The following is a 23,566-nucleotide window of genomic DNA, read 5'->3' on the forward strand; positions in this document are numbered from 1 at the left end:
GGCTTACCCCACTGAGCCACCCAGGTACCCGCTTGCTCTCTTTTAAATAAATAAAAAAATAAAATAAATAAATTAAAATTATTATAATTTTATTTATATTTCTAATTATTAAATTAATTAAAATTATTAATTAAAATTTTTAAATTAAACTAAAAAATAAATAAATTTTAAAAACATCATACCTGAATAACAGCACTAAACCAACATGTATTGCCAACATTCTTTAGCCCAACGGGCCACCCGTTGACTCTCCTCCAGCCGTTAGGGTTGGGGTGTTCTCCCCAGACTTCACAGCGTTTTCTCTTGGAGCGTTTCGTCTCTGCGGAGGCTGCTTCATGCATCCTGTTTGGTGCCGACACACCACATATCCAGAAAGGAAAAAGGGAAGGAACAATATACGGAGAATATTGGTAATCTTCCTTGGATAATCCAAAACGCCAGATCAACTATTTACAGGGTCGTTGCTGGCCATATAGTAATTATAAAATTATAATACAAGTGAAAAGTGAGATTTAGACAGAGATCTTAATCCTTCCATCAGAGACTATGACTTCTAAGGTCCATGATGGAACTGAGCTGATGCTCAAGCCTATTTATGGCTACTGTACTACAAGTTTTAGATTTCAACAACAGTGCCCTGAGACCTTGCCACTGAAAAAGGCAAGAGAGACACTCTGCTATCAATAAGAGACTTTTAACGGCCTACCACACAAAACCTAGCCCTAGGTTTCCCTGGAAGAAAGAGCTCAGCGGTGTGAGGGAATAAACGTGTCTGGAAATCGACCACCCACCATCAGAAATGGAGGTTTACGAGCAATACCGGACAATCACCAAATGAGCACCAGTTCAAAAAACATAGTCCTGGTCCCTCCCGGATGGGGTAGTTGAGTGTTAACTTTCATTTTCAAAGAGCTGGCAAGAGACCCTCGAAGTTTACAAAGTCTCCGGGTTGAGAGAGGGAATAGATACTGTCAGATGCCTGCACGATGACGGGGTTTCTCGCCCCAGCAACTGTACTACCACAGCCTGCAGGCTTCTACTCAAGACCAGAGCTGCTGTAAGACCCTTATCGTGTTTGGCTTTGTCAAAGAGCAAACCAAAGAGTAAGTAAGTTAATGTGAACTTAAATTTTCCCCTAAAAGAAATTTCACTGGGATGCAATTAAAAGACCTTGGCTGGATGGTCCCTCACTGGCATCCACAACTATTACCGCCTTCGACCTAGACAGTCATGCGGGGAGTGAGGATGACAGATGACTTCACTAACCTGTTCAGATCTCTTCCATCAGCTTGAATTTTGGGGGATTCCAGTAGACTCAAAGCAATGGCAGCTTGAAGATCGTCTTTGTTATCATGGGTAAGGTCTATCACTTCTGTAAGATAACAGAAATTCTGTTAGTCTACATGCAGGAAACACTGCCCTCCTGGCTGTATGGTGGGGAAAAGAAGGCAAAAGCATTCACAAAGCTCGATATGCTCCCTAGCTTTCACTACAATGGCTCATCTGTGGAACAACTGACTGCCCTGGGCCAGAGCCACAGGAGTAGCTCACAGCTACTTGAGATGAGCCAACGGGCCATGAGAATGCGACAGATACTGACTTCTGAAGTCTTACTCCACAGAGTAAAATCCACATCCCGTCTCTGTAGGACAAGTCATCTCTTTACCTGTCATCATAAAACATCATAAACATAAACATAAACATCATAAATCATCATAAAACATCAGCTAAATATCAAACATTCAAGGTGCAGGTATTTTTAATCTCATACAAACTATCCCAGAGAATAGAGGACATACTCCCCAATTCATTTTATGAAACCAGCCTAACACCTAGCTATAGCCCAAACCCATCCAAGAATAGTAAGAAAGGTAAAACAACAAACTCACATCCAAGTGTAGACATGAAAAACAAAAAACAAACAAACAAAAACAGGGTTTTAGCAGATAAAATCCAATAATGTACCCCCAAAAGCAAATATTAAGAACAAGTGGAGGTAACTGCAGAATGAAATCTGAGTTAACAGGAGAAAATAGAGCACCAGAATATGCTTAAAGGAATCATCATCTCAGTAAGTACAAAAAAAAGTACTAAATAACAACAGTCAACCTGTATTCAGGAATAAAAACCCCAAGCCAGCTGAGAAGTAAAGACAGTATTTGTAGGCTAAGAAACAGAAGTCATGAAAAGCCTACAGCAAACTTTATACTTAATTGTGAAATGTAAAACACATTTATTTTAAAATCAAAACTAAGACAAAAATGTTTACTATCAGGGCTTTTATTCACCCTGGTTCTGGATGTTCTGGCCAATTCAATAAGAAAATAAAAGAAACTTGGGACACCTGGGTGGCTCAGTTAGTTAAGAGTCTGACTCTAGGTTATGGTTCAGTTCACGATTTCAGGGTCATGGGATCGAGCCCTGTGTCAGGCTCCACGCTCACAGCAGGAGAGTCCTGAGAATCTCTCTCTCCCTTTCCCTCTGTCCCTCCCCTTGCTCTCTCTCACATAAATACATAAGTAAAATTAAAATATATATATATATATATAAAGATTGGAAAATAAGAAACACAGTCATCACAATTCACAGATTTGTGAGAAACCCTAAATAATCTACAGAAAATAGTTATCTAATGATAAGAGGTAATTAGATAAAAGATCAATGCACTAAAGTTAAGTGAATTTCAACAGATGAGCAATGAAGGACATTTAATTTATAAAGGGAAAAAAAACCCACAAAGAACACAAAACTGCACTAATCAAGAGTGTATGCTACTGGCATTGGAACAGGCACACAGATCAATGGGAAAAAAGAACTGAGAGACCAGAAATAAACCCTCCCATTTATGGTCAATTGGTTTTTATTTTTTGTTTGTTTTTTTTTTTTTTAAATCACCCAGCATGAAGCCCAGTGTGGAGCTTGAACTCATTACCCTGAGGTCAAGACCTGAGCTGAGATCAAGAGTCAGACGCTTGACCGACTGAGCCACACAGGTGCCCCAATGGTCAACTAAATTTTGAAACAGGTACCAAGACAATTCAACAGGGAAAAAAAATACCTTCTCAACATGTCGTACTGGGAAAACAGGATACCCACATGCGAAAGAGTGATCTTTAACTCCTACCTTACACCCTTTACAAAAATGAACTCAGAGAGGACCAGACCCTCAAGAGCAACTCTTAGAAGAAAACACAGGCACACATTTTCATGACCTTGGATTAGGCAACGGTGTCTTAGAGATGATGACACCCAAAGCACAAGCAACCAAAGGGAAGACAGATAATTAGCATCAAAATGGAAAACCTCAGGCTTCAGAGGACACTGTCAAGAAAGTGAAAAGACAACTCACAGAATGGGAGAACATTTTCACAAATTGTGTATCTGCTACAACACCTATGTATGGAATATATTTTAAAAAACTCCTGCAACAGAATAATAAAAAACCAAATAACCCAATATTAAAAACAGTCAAAGAATGTGAACAGACGTTTCTCCAAGGAAGATACAGAGATGCCAATAAATACATGTAAAGACACTCAACATCATCAGCCATTAAGGAAATACGCAAATCAGAACCACACTGAGCTAACAACTCAAACCCACCAGGATGACTATTAGAAAAACCCACAAAGAATCACAAGTGTTGGGGAAGATGTGGTGAGACTTCGGAAGGCTCGTGCACCACTGGCGGGATTGGAAAATGGTGCAGTGACTGCTATGGGAAACAGTACAAGGGTTCGTCAAAGAAATAAAAACAGAGGGACCACCTGAGCCAGGGATCTCACTTCTGGGTATGCATCCGAAAGGCGGAGCAGGGTCTCGAGGTGATCTCTGCACCTCCTCTGCACCTCCGTGTCCACAGAAGCACCGTTTATGACAGCCAGGCAGTGAAAGCTGCCCAAATCCCCACCAGTGAATAAATGGGCAACAACGTGTACTATCTCCATACAACAGTGTAGGACTCAGCCTTGAATGCGAAGGATACCCTGGCACAGGCTATGGTAGGAACCTCGAGGACATTATGCTGCGTGAAGGACGCTAGTCACAAAAGGACAAATACTGTGGGATTCTGCTCAGAGCAGTCAAACTCATAGAAAAGCAGGATGGTGGCTGCCAGGGGCTAAAGGGAGAGGGAATGGAGAATTACTGTTGGGTGGACACAGGTTTCAGTTTTGCATGATAAAAAAATTCTGGAAATCTGTTTCACGACAATACAAACATACTTAATACTACTGAACTGTACGTTTAAAAATGGTTAAGATGGTATACTTTGCGTTATGTGTTAACAACTAAAAAAAAAGAATCCCAACTAATAAATTATGAAATCACCAATAAAATAAAAGCATTGCAGCAACAATCACCAGTGGCTGCAGAAAACACTCGGTGGGGGATTTTATAATAAACAGATCAAGCTGATAATATTCTGAACACACAGAGGGCAATGGGACATCACCTGCTTCTTCGCTATGACAAAACAGAAGATACACTATACACACGACACTACCTGTGACACCGTCATGTCAACTAAGCATCTAAGTCTTTAGGAAAGACAGGACTGAAATATCCACTGAAGATACCACAGGATTGAAATCAGCAAATTTCAGAACACATGAAATCTGAGAGAACAAAGAGCTTGATTTCTCTGGACCGTAAAGTGCAAGAAAGAAAGAGGGGGTAATTATAGATAGAGAGTGTCTTAAAACACTCAAGCATATTTAATGTTTTAACGTCATCTGGATCATTATTTTCACAAACCAACTGGAGACATATCATTAATGAGATGAACAGAGAGATTTCTACACTGGTCTTTGGGATTAAGGAATTACTAATTTTTAAAATGTGATAATGTGACAGCTATGAAAACCATTCTCTTTCAGAAATATTAAAATAAGAAAGTTGAACACAGGATTGTTACATGACCCAGTAACCCCATATATACATGGGTATATATTCTAAATCTATCTATATATATATGTATCGGGGTATATATAATACCCATGCCAGTCACAAATATATATGGGTATATATCCTAAAGAATTAAGAACAGATACTCAGTGAAACAGAATGGGAACTTGAAAATCCAATATAACACAGAGCTGATACTACAGATCAATGGGTTAAGTAAAGTCTTTTTAATAAAAGTATCCTTTAGTATTAGGATAACTGCAGAGCTATATGGGCCGGAGGGTGGTGAGGAATCAGACTGTACCCTGTGGAGCCTGTTTGGGATTCTCTATCTCCTACCCGCCACCCCCCAGCTCACATGTGTGTGTGCATGCACACGCTCTCTCAAATAAATAAATCTTTAAAAAAAGAAAGAGGGGCGCCTGGGTGGCTCAGTCGTTAAGCATCTGCCTTCAGCTCAGGTCATGATCCCAGGGTCCTGGGGTCAACCCCTAAATCGGGTTCCCTACTCGGCGGGGAGCCTGCTTTCCCTCTCTCACTCCCTGCTTGTGTTCCTGCTCTCACTGTCTCTCCCTCTGTCAAATAAATAAACAAAATCTTTAAAAAAATAAACAGAAAAATAAAAAAAGAAAAACGTCAGATGAAAAGAGTTATTATTTGCACTGAAAGATACACACGAGGATATTCATAACAGCATTGTTCAGAATAGCTCAAAACTGCAAAAGTCCAAATATCCATTAACTCCATCTGCCCTAGCTGATGGCTCCCTCCTCCAGGAAGCCTCCTTGGTTTCCAGAGTCCCGTTCTCCCAGCTCTCCTGGTCTTCCTCCAACTTCCCTGGACACTGTCCACCTACCTGGCCTCTGAGCACTAGGAATGTCCACTGTTTAATCACTGAACGCGTTCTCTACCGTGCACCCCAACCCCTTGAAAAGCTCCCATGGTCCCCTAACTTCGCATCCCATTCTCAAGTTTATGATTCTAAGTTTTTTCTCTCTGAGGCCAGATCCCTCCCCTGAGCCGCACGCCTGGATCCTCATTGCCTTTCCAACACTCCACCTGACGTCCAGCAGGTGCCCCAAACTCAGCACTCTCATCATCTGCCACCCAGATCTGCTCTAGTAGCAGTCATTCCCAGGGTGCTTAGTGCAACGCCAGCATTTCTGCTGCTTAGGGAAAAAACCCAGGAGCTACCTTTAAGTCCTCTCTCTTCCACACCCCTTATCTCTGCTGTAAGCAAATCCCACTCGGCAGGTGCTCCTCAGGCTCCCACCACTACCTGCTGGCCCACGCCCCCGGAACTTGCAAAGCCGCCTCATGGTCTGGGGCTCCCTGCTCTGACCCAGGCTCACCACCTCCCCCTGCAATTCTGTTCTCAACAGAATGACCTTTAGGAAATGGAAACCAGTGAACGTCATTCCTGCTCCAAGCTCTCCTTGGGCTGGCCTCTAGCAAGAGGAAAAGCCAAGCATGTAAGGAGACTGCAGGACCTCCTGGTCCCTCCGTGCCTCACCTCTCAGCCACTTAGGACAGCCTCCTGGCTGTCCTTGAGCAGTACATCCCCATTTTAAGACCTCACTGACTCCCTCACCTCCCTTCCACCTTCTCAGAAGGCTCCGCCTAGTAAAAATCCAATCCCTGGCACTCCTTTTTTTCAATTCTTTCATTCCATCCTTTACTTTTCTCTGTGGTACTTGTCATCCTAATATGCAATATAATTTACTCGTCAACTTGCTGCTCTCACGCACGAGAAAGTAAGCTACACAACGCAGGGATACTACTCCTTCTGTTTATTTCCAGCGCTTAAAAGAGCACTTGGCACATAGTAGGTGTTCATTAAATAAATGCAGAATGAATGAATAAGTGAATCCATGTATTTGCTTAGAAATAGACTTGGCACACTGTAATGGTAATTAACTATTATTAGCACTATTCCAAAAGGGTTGATGGGATTGATAGGAAACTCACTTATTTTTCGCTAGTTCACGGCAGGACCAAGACACCATGTACCTACTTGCTAATGCTTCTTTGCTGGCCGTGTTCCCCTCGCCTTCAGATGGTTCTGTATCAACAGTGTCTGGACTGGGCTCTTTAACTCTTTCCTCAGTGAGAAGGCTGACAGCTTGGGTGATGTCACCATTACTGGCCTGAAGAAAGAGGAAAAAAACCCAGAGATTTCAAAAGTAAAGCATCTCAGCATTTAAAATAAACAAGGAGTCAGTTTTTTCATTTAATTCCTTACTACACCCCGTAACATTCTGAGGAAGTCGGGGCCTCATTCTAGGGTAGAAAGTAGAAGAAAGACAGTACGGGGGAGAACAGTGAGTGTACCATGCTCGAAGCATCCAAACTCCTGGTATGGGAGGGGGAACCACCGTGTTCCGACTTCCCACCACACGCAAACAAGAATGAAACCCTGTTCCCACTGCTCCAGATGCTACCACTCCTGATATCACAGATTAGCTGAGGCCTGGTGTGTCAAAAGAGGGCTGGCAATGAAGACAGAGATTCTAAATGAAGTCAGTCTCTATGATAAACATGCCAAGCAGTTACCATATTCTATAGTGGTAACCGTATTTCTCTTTGTTTTTAACTTTTTATTAGGGCAACTTTCTAACACACACAAAGGCAGAGACACGGGGAACGTATAGCTGAAGCCCAGGTACCTATCACTCACCTTCAACAATTATCAAGTGATGCTCTATCTGACCTATTCTGCCTAACTCACCCAGACTCTTTGAAGCAAATCTTAAGTATCTTATCCGTACATCAGAACGTACCTTTCAAAAATATAACCCACAATGTTACTACCACACCTTAATGGTAACAAGTGTTTTACTCTCAAATCATTAGCTCCAACTTGCCTAACTCAAAGACTTTAGTGTGTGTTTGTGTTTGAGTCAGGATCCATGTAAAGGCTATACAGTGCAACTGACTGATGCGTTTCTTCCATTCTTTTGCCCTGGAGGGTTCCCCCTCCGTGAGGTTCCCCCCGTCCCCAGCTTCTCCACCTTACTGGGTCATTGATGATTCTGGACCATCTGACCCAGAGAGCTCCTGTCCCTATATGCACTTTCGTTTGGCATAAAAATAGCTTGACCTGATCTAACTATGATATGGACAACTGTTTTAAAGCCTGTTGACGAACGGTGGCCTTGAAACTAACCTTCAGAGCTTCATGAAGAAAGGAAGGGTCCTGAATGCCTGTGATTTCTCGTAGTTGGTTTAACAGCATTTGGCAGCTCTATATTTGAGAAACAAACAACAAACAAACCACAGACAGGTCAGTCACAAAGCAAAGCTGGATATGTTTAAAGAATTTAAGTACAAGCAACCTGGATAATCAGGTGTGAGATTGTGTATTTACCTTCAGGAACCGAAAAGCTCCAAACAAGGAGGTACTGACTGTCAGACACATTCTAAAATGGCAAATCTTGGGGTACTGGGTCACGATCTCGGGGTCATGGGATCGAGCCCCATGTCAGGCCCCATACTCGGCACAGAGTCTGTTTAGGATTCTCTCTCCCTCTTCTTCCCAACCCCCCAACTGCAGTGGTGTGCTCTTCCAAATAAACAAATAAATAAAATCTTTAAAAATAAATAATAAAATAAAAATGTGAAATCCATTACTCTTTTAAAAGCTTAATCATGAAAAATGCTTTTGGCGCTTGTGGAAAAATTATGAGTAAAAACTATTAAGTAAATAAAACATTTAAATGTAATATCTAGCTCTCGTAGTAGCTGAAAGCGCCTGAGGTTTCTCTTTGCGTGAGTACTCCAGAACTAGGTCATACAAAGAGTCCAGGGAATTTGCATGGATGTCAAGATGTGCTATTTTCAGCTTCACTGCACATGCCATTTTTGTGTGTCATTTTTCACTGACAATAAATTTCCAGTCACGTAATTAACAAGTGATACCACCAACATCATATTGAAAACTACGGGTTTGATGACTTAAAAAGAACAGACGCAACTACGATTTTCTGAATTATACATAAAATCCCAGGGGGAATAAAATATGGAGTGCTTTCCCTTCATTTAATCTGAATCATGGAAAAACCTATCTTGTTAACGTTGAGCTACCACAAGATCGGTTTATAATCCCTTTGCAGCTTATAAGTCTTCACTGGAACATTTTACCCTGTTTTGTACAAAGACAAAAGTTAACATTTAACACCTAATTTTTACAAGCAAGCTCAATAAAAAGAACTGGTTGCCCCAATTCTTCAGATGATTACTGAAGATGAAATAAATCAGGGAGGCCTGGGTGGCTCAGTCAGTTAAGCATCTGCCTTCAGCTCAGATCATGATCTTGGGGTCCTGGGATGGAGCCCCACATTGGGCTCCCTGCTCAGGCGGGACCCTGTTTCTCCCTCTCCCTCTGCTCCTCCCCTCGCTTGTGCGCGCTCTCTCTCATATAAATAAATAAAATCTTTTAGAAAAAGAGTTCAAATTTAATTCACCGAGGGGAAATCATTCCTAAGGTTATTCTAGAGTTAAGTCCCAATTCAATACTTGATAACTCCCATCCACTATCTTTCAGTTAGTAATATGTCTCTAAGAGGCAGTCCATGCTGTCAGCTGTAACAGAAATAGTATCCTATGTTTTTCAACAGCTGAGGGCCCAATGCAACACTTAAATATCACACAACTAGAAATAACCAACTGAAACAGCCCTGCACAGTGCTCAGAAAAGCAGCAACAGCCTTTCTGCTCTAGTCATGGGCCACGATCTCAGGCTAGAAATGGAACCCGACCCCGCTGAGACCAGCAGTCTTGGAGGCTATGAGTCTTGTCGAAGGCAGTCATTGCCTGAACACAGGGAGAGTGCTATCAGACTAAAAGGTGTCCAGATTTAGCCTTGGCAAATGCTGGAAACACAAGCATGGAATTTTAGAAGAGCACTGTATCCAAAAGTTTTTTGCGGGGGGCACGTGGGTGGCTCAGTCAGTTAAGCATCCCACTCTTGACTTCAGCTCAGGTCATGATTTTAGGGTCGTGAGACGGAGCTTCAGGTCCTATCTGACACTCAGCATGGAATCCACCTAAGACGCTCCCTTTCCCTCCACCCCTCCCCCTGAGCATGCTCTCTCTCAAAAGAATAAAAATAAAATTAAAAAATAATGATAATAGGGACACCTGGGTGGCTCAGTGGGGTAAAGCCTCTGCCTTCGGCTCAGGTCATGATCTCAGGTTCCTGGGATCGAGCCCCGCATTGGGCTCTCTGCTCAGCAGGGAGCCTGCTTCCTTTCTCTCTCTCTGCCTGCCTCTCTGCCTACTTGTGATCTCTGTCTAATAAATAAATAAATAAACAACCTTAAAAAAATAATGATAATAAAAATAAAAAGGGTTTTCTTCCCCAACTGAATTCTAATTCCATTTTATTTCATTGTGTGAATCTATATATATCAATCATATACGATTTTCTAAAAAATCAGAATCAACATGCCCCAAGAAGCATGGGATAATACAGACCTTCCTCAACTTATGGTAGGGTCACGTGCCAGTAAACCCACTGTAAGTGGAAAGTATCATTAGTGGAAAATGCGCTCAATACACCTAACCTGCAAAACATCGTAACTCACCTAGCTGACCTCAGATGTGCTCAGAACTCCTATGTTAGCCTGCAACGGGAGAAGGGCATCTAACACAAAACCTATTTTACACTAAAGTGTTGAGTAGCTCATGGGATGTACAGATTGCTGTTCTGAATGTGAAAACGGGAACAGCGGTAGGGGTGCAGAAGGGCTGGAAGTGTATTGGTTGCTGACCCAAGACTGCGTGGCTCACTGGCCCTGCCCAGGGTCACCCGAGAAAAGCATGTCACATGTGGTGCCAGGCTGGGGAGAGATCAAAGTTTTAAATGCGGGGAATGGTTTCTACTGAATGCGCATTACTTCCACATTACTGTGAGGTCGAACTACCGTGTCAGGAACCGTCTGTCATTGGGAGAAGGATGGGAGCAGCGTCATTAGCCCTGAACTGGAACCAAGACAGCAGCGGATTGACAATCACACCATCACCTCAAACTACTCTGTGCACCGACTGCCACTTAAGATTCACAGAAAATAATGCCAGTCAAAAATAGCAGCTAACAAAAAAAAAAAAAAAAAAAGCAGCTAACAGAGTGCCTGGGTGGCTCAGTGGGTTAAGCCATTGCCTTCGGCTCAGGTCATGATCTCAGAATCGAGTCCCGCATCAGGCTCTCTGCTCAGCAGGGAGCCTGCTTCCCTCTCTCTCGCTGCCTGCCTCTCTGCCTACTTGTGATCTCTGTCTGTCAAATAAATAAATAAAATCTTAAAAAAAAAAAACCAGCAGCTAACATACACTGCCTACTCTCAGCCAGGTATTGTGAGAAACATTTATACAAACTAATTTCGCCTTTGTAACAAAGCTGGGCTCGGTGCTAGGCCTATGCGACAGAGCACAGGCATGGGAGGTCACAGCACTTACACAAGGTTATGGCTACTGAAGGGCCACCTCCCTCCAGAGTCTACACTCCACTCTACGCCGGGCTGTACCTGAGAAGACGAGGAACACAGGCAGGAGTACCTATTTCACGAGAAACCAGGCAATTGCTTTCTTCCTGTGTTTTGATCTTGGTCTCTGCATCTTCCCAAGACCCTTCTGATCACAACCACGACCCTGATCACATCGCGGTGTGGTCAGTTCCAGCCACCGTCAGGAAAGGACTGTACCTGAGGAAAACGCTATTTCTGACTGTATCTAAGGGCCATGACTCATAAGGAACACACATGTGCCACTAAGGAGAAACACTGCTGCCCACTTAAACTCGGACAGGATGACAAGTCAGTCAGGATGACACGACCGTCCTAGGAGACATGTGAATTGGTCACACCAGCTTCCTGCAGCTCCACAATTTCTTATTTATGTGGAGAACTATGGCAGTTTTCCCCATTTCCAGGTGCCCTGACTGGCATGTGACAAGCAGTTCTTTTGCACGTTTCTAGGTAACAAAACCTAATAAACCTAGGCTGTCTTTCTTTCTGGGGTCCCAAAACACTTGACTGTAGCTTTGCAGGACAATTTGAAACTGACCTCATTCCTCCAGTGACGAGTATTTCGCCTCACTTTAAATCAAACTTCTGCCCTGCTGTTCTGTTCTGTGCCTTTCTTCACCCACTTGCTTTTTTCCCACTTAAATGTTGAATCACAGTGTGATCTTTTATTTTTTTAATTATTTTTTGAAGATTTTATTTATTTGACAGTCAGAAATCACAAGCAGGCAGAGAGGCAGGCAGAGAGAGATGAAGGGAAGCAGGCTCCCCACTGGCAGAGAGCCCGACGCGGGTCTCGATCCCAGGATCCCAGAGGCTTTAACGCACTGAGCCACCCAGGCACCCCACAGTGTGATCTTTTAAAGTGGGAAGGAAACTAACCACGTGGCACCAACAGTGGGTATAACTCAACTGTCACGAAAGTAGGAACAGCTATGACCAAGCCCATACACGTGCAGACAGTGATTAAGGACATCACCTCTGCTACTTGGAGGCTACCGATGCAAGGAGCATCTCAGTTTCAGAGATCTCAGAATGCGAAATAAATATGAATCAATGAACTAGGTATTCAAGTGTTAAACAATTCACCAATCATTACATTTGTCTGTGGATTAAAGCTCTACTCCCCTTTTGCCACTTTGTAATAGAGAAGCAGTGAAACATTAATACATCTAGAATACACACAGGGAAAGAAAATAAACTCTAAGTTTCTCTTGTTTAAAAGCTACTGGGCACAAATGACAACGATGTAAAATCATTTTGCACAACTCCAAGAATACTATTCTACATGTTAATTCAAATCCAACCAGATCTTGCTATTCAAAGACCATTAACTGATTCTACATTTAACCTGCTCAACCTTTTCTCCTACTGGCTCCCTACCTCACAAATACATCCTCTGTCATGCCTTCAGGTGTTACTTTTACTACTTCCAGAAATGCCTCCTACATTGTGGCAACTTGCACTCAAGGGCTATATTCATCTTACCTCCTTCTTAAAGTCGACCCCAAGAACTCTGGTCTACTCTCTCCCTTTCTAAACTCCCATATTGAGGGAATGAATGAGCTTGTGAATGAAAGGGACTCCCCCGTCTTTACCTGGTATTTCTCATCATATGGCTCTCTAGTTGTTTCAAATATGAAATTCTTGCCCATGTAAAGCAAGGATCATACAACATACTATCTTATCTAAAGGACTGTGCTGGCAACAGTTGGGACAAACACATAAACACCTTCTTTGTTACAGGAACCTCAGTCGCCCCTGTATCCCTCTAATCCTTCCAACAGCCTTAAGAGGTAGGAACCATCATCATCATCACGCAGATCAGGAAACTAGAACTTACAAATCCCATTTTGTCATCAAATGTCTTGAATTAAAAGAAATCAGGGACACCTGGGTGGCTCAGTCCATTAAGTGTCAACTCTTGACTTTGGCTCGGGTCATGATCTCAGGGTCGTGAGCTGAAGCCCTGCATCGGGCTCCGCACTCAGCTTGGAGTTGGCCTGGGGTTCTCCCCCTCTCTCCCCTTCCCCCTTCTAGCATGCTCGTGCATTCTCACATGCTCTGTTTCTCTCTCTCCTCCCTCTCAAATAAATAAAATCTCTTTTCAAAAACACAAATCAAAGATAACTATTATAAGCCCGAATACATTTCACAAGGATTAAGCCATGCTGACACACTTCACTCTCGTGAATGTTTAGCCAAATCTATGTTCTGTGGTACCTTCAACCCAAATCCTAAAAAGTGCTCTATGTTAAGTATTAATTTTACTGTAACAGACATATTAAGCTTATTAGAGTCCTAATGTATTACTAACTCAGTTTTTCTGGGCACTTCACAAGAAGCTGATTTAAATATTAACTTCACCATAACCACGAGGCTCTCTATACAGAGTACACACCCAGTGTGAGACAAGACAAACCCTGTGCGCCAGGCATAATGAACTCAAATAACTGGCAAGAGCCAACAAGTTTGCATTTCCTTGGCTAAATTCACATTGTTTTCATAAAACAAAAAGCACTCTCTTTTCTTGCCCAGAGGCAGTGAAGACAGACAGGTACACACAAATATCTAGAAAGAAGAAACCCAAGCTTTCTGACTTCAGCTACTCGGTGACTTTGGTCCAATCTAGTCCACTTCTCTTAAAGCAAAGACCATCCTTCCTCCCACAATAAGCAGCGAACAGGACTAGTCACATAACAAAAACATTAAGGTAATTGAGTTTTTATAATAAACACTAACTGGTAAAATCCTACTGCAACTAAAATCAAACTCCCTTTGATCAGATAAGGCAAATCTATGAGATTACTAATTAAGAGTTTTATCTTTAAAACACCTATTTTGGCATTGTGGTGCGGAGCTTTCTAGACTGTCCTATTCCTTCAAACAGGGATGCTGTATCATTTTGACGCACACATTTCCTGATCTCAACTGTCTATTCTTCCAAAGACATTTCTAAATTTGAAACTATGTGAATAGCTGATAAACATTCTTTTACTCCAAAGAAGTACCAACGTTCTTTGTAAGTGAGCCCAATAGAATTCCCTCCAAAATTAAAGATCGGCTTTTCCGATTTTAAGAAGAAGCTTAAATGCCCAAGGAAAGCAAAAGAAGAGCTTTAGGAATCAAAGGAAATCTACAGCAGCAACTCCAGAAATCCAGTCTGGACATCAGAGTCTCAAAAGCATTGAGAGCCTCCCATGGAGGGGCCCTCCCACCTTCCACAAAACAAGGACCTCGTCCTTTCTTGGTTTTCTTTCCAGGAACAAATCCGTGTTTATTCCAAACTCAGGTTTACCCACACTGTGCCATAAGGACAGGACTCCCTAAAAAATGACAGATAGTAGGTTTTGGTGGGTAAAACTAAACCGCCTGAAATAGGGTTACTGACAACTCGCTGTCGTGACACGAAAAGTAGGTTCATGGAGAAAAGGGTTGTTCCAGTTCATCCATTGGCCCAAAGTTTTTAAAAAGCATTGAAAGCTTTTAAGATGTAGTCACTCTTATATGGTAGAGAAGGGGTTGAAACTGGAATTAAAAGCCAGGAAAAAAAAAAAAAAGGAAGTAATCATTGTTTCTCATCTCTTTTTTTCAAATGCACTGAGCAATTCCAACAGCACAGAAGGATAGAGAGTGAAAAGGAATTTCTCTCTTCTGTCCAACCCAGTCCCACTTCCCAGGAGTAACCACTATTAATAGTTTCCGATATATCTTTCCAGAAATGGCCTATGCACATGAATATATCTTTTCATACTGAACACTGTGTTCATGAAACATTGTGATGAAACATTGTGTGAAACATTGTGTTCTTGCTTTTTTCATACTGTCGAACTCATTAAGACAAAACTTTCTCATTTCTTTGAATACATGCCCCAGTCAAATACAAGACAGGAGGCCAGGAAGCTTTTACAATAAGGACATATGGAATGCATCTTCACAAATCGGAGAAAATGCCATTTTTAGCAAAAATTCAAAGGCTGAGAAACCAGAAAGATAAGGGCAAAGATACAGGAAATCAAATTTACATGCTTACAGTGTTACAAACCTAACAGTAAAATAAAAAGTTGTTAGGCGGGACTCAGGGTGCAGTTTCTATTTGTGATAAATAAGCAGGACACGAGAGTAGTGAGGGACTGGATTAGGAAAGGTTCTAAATGTCAGCATGAGTTTGGACTTAATCTGATGAACAATGGAAAATCATCACAGGTCCCTCAGCAGAGCATAAATATGAGGGAAAATAATGGTGCTCTAAGGGGATTAATCTAGTACATGTGAACAGTCAGTTCAAAGGGAGCTAAGACTAGGGAAAGAAAGCTTACCCATGAGTTAGAGTACCACCAAATACACAGGTGTGACGAGACAGGGAGGGGGCCAAGAGGAGAACTGAAAAGGCAGGACATCCAGCGAACATCTCAGAGATGGAAAAAATGAGGCTTAGTCAAATATTCAAAACTGGATGCCTGAGAGAATGCTGCTGGCAAGGACATAAAAAGTCACCAGCAAGAAAACCCACCAGTGTAATACACCACACTACCAGAGTGAAGGGTAAAACACCTGATGACCTTGACTGATGTAGGAAAAGCATTTGATGAAACACCTTTTCATGATGAAAACAATCAGGAAACTAGGAACAGAAGAGAATTTCAACATGATAAAGTGCCTTTATTTAAAAAATAAATAAATAAATAAGGGCGCCTGGGTGGCTCAGTGGGTTAAAGCCTCTGCCTTCAGCTCAGGGCATGATCCCAGGGTTCTGGGATAGAGCCCCACATCGTGCTCTCATTCAGCGGGGAGCCTGCTTCCTCCTCTCTCTCTGTCTGCCTCTCTGCCTGCTTGTGATCTCTGTCAAAAAAATAAAATCTTAAAAAAAAGAAAAGAAAAGAAAAGAAAACTCATAGTGAGCGGCATACTCAACAGTGAAAGACCAAACGCCACCCCCCTAAAATCAGGAACGAACCAAGGATGTCCACCTTCAGTGATGCTAGTCAGTGGTGTCCTGGAAGTTCTGGCCAGAACAATCAGGCAAGTAAAATAAAAGGTATCTGAATTAGAAAGGAAAAAGTACAACTAGCTCTCTTCACAGATGACAGGATATATACAACTCCAAAGAATCTCCAAGAGTCACTAGAGCTGATAAACACATCCAGTGATGTTGATACAAAATCAACAGGCGAAAATCAGCTGTTTCTATACAGCAGCAATATACGATCTGACTCCAGGATTCTGAGACTGAGCCCCATGTTGGGGTAAGCGCTGAATGTGGAGCCTGCTTAAGAGTCTCTCTTTTCTAGGGTGCCTGGGTGGCTCAGTTGGTTAAGTGACCAACACTTGGTTTTGGCTCAGGTCATGATGTCAGGGTCGTAAGATTGAGCCCTGTGTCTGGCTCTGTGCTCAGCACAGGCTTCTAGAGACTCTCTCTCCCCCTGCTGCCCATGCTCTCTCACTCTCTTTCTCTCTTTAAAACAAATACATAAATCTTTAAAAAAAAAAAAGATTCTCTCTTTCCCTCTGCCTCCACCCCTCCCCCCATGCTCTCTCTCGAAAAACATTTAATAGTTAATTTTATATTATGTGAATTTCACTTCAAGTGAGTGAAATCAAGAGAGATTTTTGCTTCCACATGCACACATACACCCCCCAAAATAAAAAGGACATCAGGGAAGTACTAACTTGTACAAGAATATTGGAGAATAAGTTATTTGTTTGGGGTAACTCAAATTTAAACTAACAACCATCACGTAGCATGCTATCAGCACCTAGTCACACAGATTTTTTTTTTAAAGATTTATTTATTTATTTGAGAGAGAGAAAGCACGCGTGTGCAAGCAGAGGGAGGGAAGAGGGAGATGGAGAGAGAGAATCCTCAGGCAGACTCCCCACTGAGCACGTCCGACGTGGGCTGGATCCTGGGACACCTAAGCCAAAACCAATGGTTAGATGCTTAACCCACTGAGCCACCCAGGCACCCCTTCTCATGCGGACGGTTAACTTGGCTTTGTCTTTCTGGTATTCTGACCTCTCTTTTCAGGTAGAAAGCCTGGATAGTGGGAATAGTGCTCCACAGTGCAGATCCCACCACACGTTAGCTTCAGAGTAAATCTCAACTTCCTAGGGCTTCAGTTTCCACATTTGGAAAATAAAGTAAACGGTAAGCTTTGGTGGCACCGGGTATGACCCTCAGATGAAATAATGCATACAAGATTCGTTAGTAACATGAAAAAAGAAAAGAAAAGAAATGTCAGACGCTGCGACCTGCCTGTCCAGCAAAACTCGTCTAGATGTTGGGAGACACTACCCACGTGAGGGCTTCGGTGTGGTCACTTACAGCTGTGTGTACCTCTGCAACTCCTACTTCCTCCTCACACTAAATTTTACTTCACAAGGTGGCTCTGTGGGTTCCATGAGAACATACAACAAAGCACGTCATACGTCATCAAGTGGCAGCTGAAAAGTTTGGTTTTACTTATTTTTTTTTTTTAACATTTTATTTATTTAAAAGAGAGAGGGAGAGAAAGAACAAGCATGAGGGGGTAGAGAGCAGAGGGAGAGGTGGAAGCAGGCTCTCTGCTGAGCAGGGAGCCCCATGCAGGGCTGGATCCCAGGACCCTGGGATCACACCTGAGCCAAAGGCAGATGCTTAACAGAATGAGCCACCCAGGCCACTGAAAAAAGTCTGGTTTTAGAAAGGCACGTGTTCCAGGAAGAAAGTGGGAGTGGCTTGAGGTCCCAGGCCTGCTACTTAGCATTTGAGCTTAAGTAAGCCACATTTCCCATCTGCAACATGCAGGCCAAGAAATTTCACCTTCAAATCTCATTGTTAGGCCCTTATAAGCTATATTAAGAGCTGCGTCTCCGTGTCCTCATCAGTCATAAGACATAATAATTTACACCTTGCATAACTGTAAATATACAGAAAGCACAGAAAAGTGCTTCAGGCCCTAACTGGCACGTGGCAAATACTATTAGAGCAGGTAGCTGTTCCAATGCCTGTGGCAGAAGTCCCTATGCAGCACTGGGTTAGAGCCAAGGACACAGATATGCAAGTACCACTATTTAAACAGCATTTGCAAATAGAGGAGGAGTCATTTGCAAGTCGTGATTCAAAATGCAGACTTGGATGAAGTTAGTAAAAGGAACATTAACAGCCAGGAAAGCTAACAGGTTAGCCCCTCAATGAGAAGAAAGGTAGAAGAACCAGAATAAAACAGGTTCCAAATGTTCCAAGGGAGAGAGTTCGGGAAGTAAGGCAGTTGTACAGTGAGCGTAGTAACAGGTCACTGTCTAAGAACTCCTTCTATACCCTCGAGTCATAAGATATTAAAATTGTAAGATGAAGAAGAGAAACTCAAACATATTTTCCAAGACTAATTTTCCTAAGAAAGTTGTTGTTTTGTTTTTTTTAGTTTTTAGGAAAAAGCAGAACCATTGATAGTAAGTAGGAATAAAGTCAAATGCCAAAATAAACATCAACCAAACAGTGGCAATGAGGAATCATCACATACAAAAGCAGGAGAAAGGGGCTGGAGTTGGTACTTGAATAACCAAGGAGGAATGGCCAAAAGAATTACTTCTGTAAGGCCACAGAGTTCACCAGAAGGTGGTTAGTCATTGGTCGCCTCAGAGAGATCAGTTTCATTCCCAAGAGACAAATACTAAAAGCCTACTACTGGCAAGGCTCTCCTTGGGTGGCCTGGGGAATGCTGATCCCATACAGTCATTGCCCTACGATCTAACCTTCTGGTGCCTGGTCAGCCTCTCTGCATGCCTCTGGGCAATCAGACCTCTTTCTCGCGGGAGCCTAGACTGGTCCCCCACAGCCGTCTCCTAACTGGATGCTTTTCCTGAGGCCTGCTGCCACCAACAGCCCTGCAGGGCAGTCTGGGAACCCATATGCCTCGGACTAGCGGCTGGGCCTCCTATTACCCAAGAGCAGATCTTGCAAGGGTCTGTGATTTCCAAGTTTTCCACAGTTGAAATTACAATATAATTGAGAACACGCTTAAGGAAAGAAACAGGTGGACTTAGAAACTCTGGTTGAAAAGGAAACAAAACTCAAGTAAGGTACTGGACAAGTTCAATCGCTGGATAGGGCAGAAGTCAATGTCATTGCTGTTTTGCTGGAGGACTGGGGACACGTGCATAGCTAAACGGAAGGTGGGAATTCTGCACAAAGTCATCACCCAGGGATGTTATCCAAAGGCAAGCTGCGATTCAATAGGTCTAAGTGCGTTGGTTTGTGGAGTCTGTTTAGGTCCCTGGTATAAATACTCCCACGGTGACGATTTCAAGCTACCAACAAAAGGCCCCAGGACACAGGGTTGGGAAGAGATGTACACATTCAGACGGAAAGGCAGCCCGAGCTGGCTCAGCGCACCCAAATCTCTACATTTCCAACAAACTCCTGGGGGATGCAGAGGCTGCTAGCCCACAGACTGCTAGCCCACTGACAACGAGGGTGTCTGGGGCTTAGGCTAGAATAAAGGAAATGAGAGATAAGTTAGAAGGGCAAGGAGGGGCATCACTTAGCTCAGGGTTTCTTGAGCTCAGCATCACTGACATTTGGGGCCAGATAACTCTTTGTTTTGGGGGCTGTCCTGTACATCACAGAACATTCAGCAGCATTCCTGGCTTCCAGCCACTGAGGCCAGTACCTCCTCCTCCAGCAATCCACATCAAAAAGCTCTCTGGACACCACGGATCGAGGTTCATCTCTAAGAAATGAAGGAAGAAGGAAGGGTGGTACCTCTTACACCAAGAGAAAAGAGATAATGAAGAGGAAACACAAAAAGCAAAAAAAAAAAAAAAAAAAAAAAGACATCTCCTTACAGAAACAAAAACAAACACCCCCCATCTCTTTTGATAGCAGTAGACTCAGCCAAGTAGAAAATAAGCTATATATTTAGAAAAAATGAAGGGAAGATCGAGTTTAAAACATCAGGAGAGTTCTGGAGGGTAAAAGAAAGGTTCTGACCTAAGACAACGGGTCCATTGACTCAGAAGTAGGATCAAGGCTATCTTGGGCTCTTAGACTCAGAATTTCTTGGGTTCTATCCTGGCTGTGCCATTTGCTAGGTGGGTGATCTTGGGCAAACTGTTTAATAAATGTAAGTCTTCCTATATGAAAACTTCACGGAGTGGCTCTAAGTCCCAAGATAATACAGGTTAAGTTCTGAGCACAGGGTCGTGCATATACTACATGTTCAATTAACGTCAGTTCCTACTACTACCAGCATCATTATTTTCCTTAAAAAACATCTGCTTCGCTTGGCTACCACTTACATTCCTTCAAGGAAATATAACACATGGAAAGATCTTGCCTGGCAAGGCGCTACTTGTCACTGCTTTTTACAAATATTGTACTTGTTGTGTGAGCAGAAACTATCTGTAGCTGAAGAGACATTAAAGTTGTGAGAGCCAACCAAGCGCTAACGGGCTGGTGTTCCGAAAATCACAACTAACGAGACAAGGTAAACGCAAATGAAAAGCCAATAAATCAAGAGAAAGCAAAAAGGACATTAAATTTTCACGGAAACTGGCAGGTTTTCATAGGGCTCCAGGCAGCGTCAGGAGCATGTGATGAATCCTCGTGCTGCTGCCAAGGATGACGGGTTTGTAAGAACCAACCTGACTTCAAATTGTTTATCCTATAGTAACAGAAAATGTTGCTGCTGGTTTTTTTGTTTGTTTGTTTGTTTGTTTGTTTTAGCTAAGTCAAGAACTGATTAAAACACAGAAATCTGTCTGTTAAGAAATCTCTGTAGATGTTCGAATTACCTGTGGGCAGTCTTGGGTGTTAAGGGACATCCCAAAGTATCCTCTTTCAGACTCTAGAGAACATATTCCAAGGGTGCTGCATTTTTCTCACTAAAATTCTTGGGAGGCTATAAAGGGTTCTGTCTGTCTCCATGCACCACTGACCAATAAGGGAAGGGCTGCATTCTAGGTTTTAAATAGCTTCCGAGTGCCCTGGACGGATAGCTCTTCTCAACCGGAACTGAAGACCCTTTAAGGGAAATGCAGAGTGCCTCAGAGAATCCAAAATAGAGTTCATTCTAACATGAAACTCATAAAGATGGGGAAATTACTAGAATCCTTCCTCTGAGATATGAACGGTACTTTCCCTCGGTAAGATTTTCAACCTAGCCTGCTAATTTCAAGCATTTTCATTAGCAAAAACAAAAGGGGCAAACATTATCAAGCATTCCAAGCTTATCAGGCTGTCTGTATGGGCCGAATCACCGGGAAGAACAGCGAATGTCATCACTCTGCAGGTGGCCAAGAGTCAGGGTACTCGGGCCAGCCACAGCCAAGCCGAGTTCCAAGTCTTCCCAGAATAGCTATGACTTACATACAAGTGCTCATCAAACACCTCACATACAAACCCTGAATGGTGAGAGAGAGTGCTCAAACTGTGGCAGAGGTAAACGAAGATGCCGCTGATGACCAGGCACGTGGTCCCGAACATATTTAAATATGACCTACTCTCCCTTAAAATAGCCTCTCCCCTAAACCAATGCAACTATCTCAAAACTCCGATTTTTCCCCACCTGTTCTGAAGTCACTGTCCTAAAAACAAATAGAAATGACCTGTGAAACCAGAGAAAATCCTGACTCAGAGACCATTAGGTATTTGCGGACACCGAACAAGAGCATCCCCATTAGAAATCGGCAGCACGTGAAGGACCATCCATGTTACTTTCATTTTGGAGCCCAGGACCTGGAGGACATTAAAAAGGAAATGGGTTCACTACACACCACGGGTCTCCTGTGTGCACAAAAAGAATACACAGGCACAAAAGGTTTCCCACGTGGAAGTAGCTGACAGCTCTGCATTGTAAATATTTTTATGAAATTCCTCATTTCCAGACTCTCACTGGAATACTTGGCACAGGTCTCCCATTCGGTCTCGAAAAAGCACAGCAGTGGAGGGGGGAGGAAGGGGGTGTGAAGTTATAACTTTCCAAAGTAACATTAGAAGACGTTCTCGAATTGCCCACTTAACCAAGTTTCTACACAAGGCATTATCAGCCTTTTGATTTCTCCCAAACCAGTGTTCCGCTCTCACCAACTCAGCCCAGAAATCCTTGTATTGATTTCAATCTTCCGAGATAATAGGAACAGGAACGCATTTACGAGAATACCTTCTATTCACCGCGCTGTTCCTCCTCCCTCCTTAAAAATCTACTGATGAATGCACCGGGCAGGCTGCTCTCAGTTTATTTAAAAAAGAAAGAAAAGAAAAAAGAAGGGGGCTCCTGGGGGAAGGGAAGGGAGGGAGTGGTAGCCAGGACCCCTGGTCTTCCACACGGTGTTCATCAATCCCTGCTCTAAGTCAGGTAAGTTCGGTCTGCTTCAGACACATGAAAACAGTACTGCCAGAAACGGGACTAAAAACCACCTTAGCGGCCCTCTTGAGAAGTTTCTCACCCAGGTCAAGGCCCAGGAGCGCTCCCCCTAAAGATCCCTGATGCACACAACCCCACGTCCTGCCCTTTATAACTGGTTCTCCAAAACACCGACTCCCCCCGAACTTCAGCTCGCCCCCGGCCCGAGCCTTGCAAAGACCTAGCGCCCCCCACCACCCGGGCGCACCGCCCTCGCCCTCCCCAGCCCGCCGCCGGTGCCCTCCGCAGCCCCCGTCCGCCCCGCGCCCCGCAGCCCCGCAGCCCCGCAGCCCCGCAGGCCTGCCCGGGGCCCGCGCCGCTCCAGCCCACGCCCCGCAGCCCCCTCCCCGCCCGGGACCCCGAGCCACCCCCGGCCCTCGCTCGCCGCCGCGGGGCCCACCGAGCCGTGTCGGTCGGCTCCTCGGGCCGCGTCGTCCTGGTGTAGCTCCGCAGTCATGGCCGAGGCGCCCCTCCGCAGGTCATCCGGCTCCCGCCGCCGCCGCCGCCGCCAGCCCAGCCTCGCAGAAGAAGGAGGAGGTGGAGGCGGAGGAGGAGAAAGAGGAGGAGAAGGCCCCGCCCCGCCCTCCACCCCGTTCGGGCCCCGCCTCCGCCCCGAGCGCGCCGGAGGCTCGCCCACACGCCCCGCCCCCGGCCCGCGCGCGCACGCAAGGCGCGCGGCCGAGGGCCGAGAGGCTCTGCGTGCTCCCGCGCACGCCGCGCTCTGACCGGGCGCGGGTCACATGACCCCCAGGCCCAGCC

General features: G+C 43.9%; 1 protein-coding gene across 5 annotated transcripts in view; it reads right to left on the reverse strand.

Moving 5' to 3' along the window:
• The window catches only part of USP28 (ubiquitin specific peptidase 28), a 57,685-nt gene extending 34,372 nt beyond the window's left edge, over positions 1-23,313 (reverse strand). For all 5 annotated transcript variants that reach the window (XM_044257864.1, XM_044257861.1, XM_044257863.1 and 2 more), the window contains exons 1-5: positions 23,208-23,313; positions 8,072-8,149; positions 6,920-7,052; positions 1,267-1,372; positions 183-342 (exon numbers count right to left, since the gene is read on the reverse strand). In XM_044257864.1, the coding sequence (XP_044113799.1) occupies positions 183-342; positions 1,267-1,372; positions 6,920-7,052; positions 8,072-8,149; positions 23,208-23,264 (534 nt within the window). In that variant the 5' untranslated portion in view covers positions 23,265-23,313. The remainder of the gene's footprint in view (positions 1-182; positions 343-1,266; positions 1,373-6,919; positions 7,053-8,071; positions 8,150-23,207) is intronic.
• Positions 23,314-23,566: the final 253 nt, after the last annotated feature.

This window comes from Neovison vison, chromosome 7, assembly GCF_020171115.1.
Source record: "Neovison vison isolate M4711 chromosome 7, ASM_NN_V1, whole genome shotgun sequence".
Taxonomy (NCBI): Eukaryota; Metazoa; Chordata; class Mammalia; order Carnivora; family Mustelidae; genus Neogale; species Neogale vison.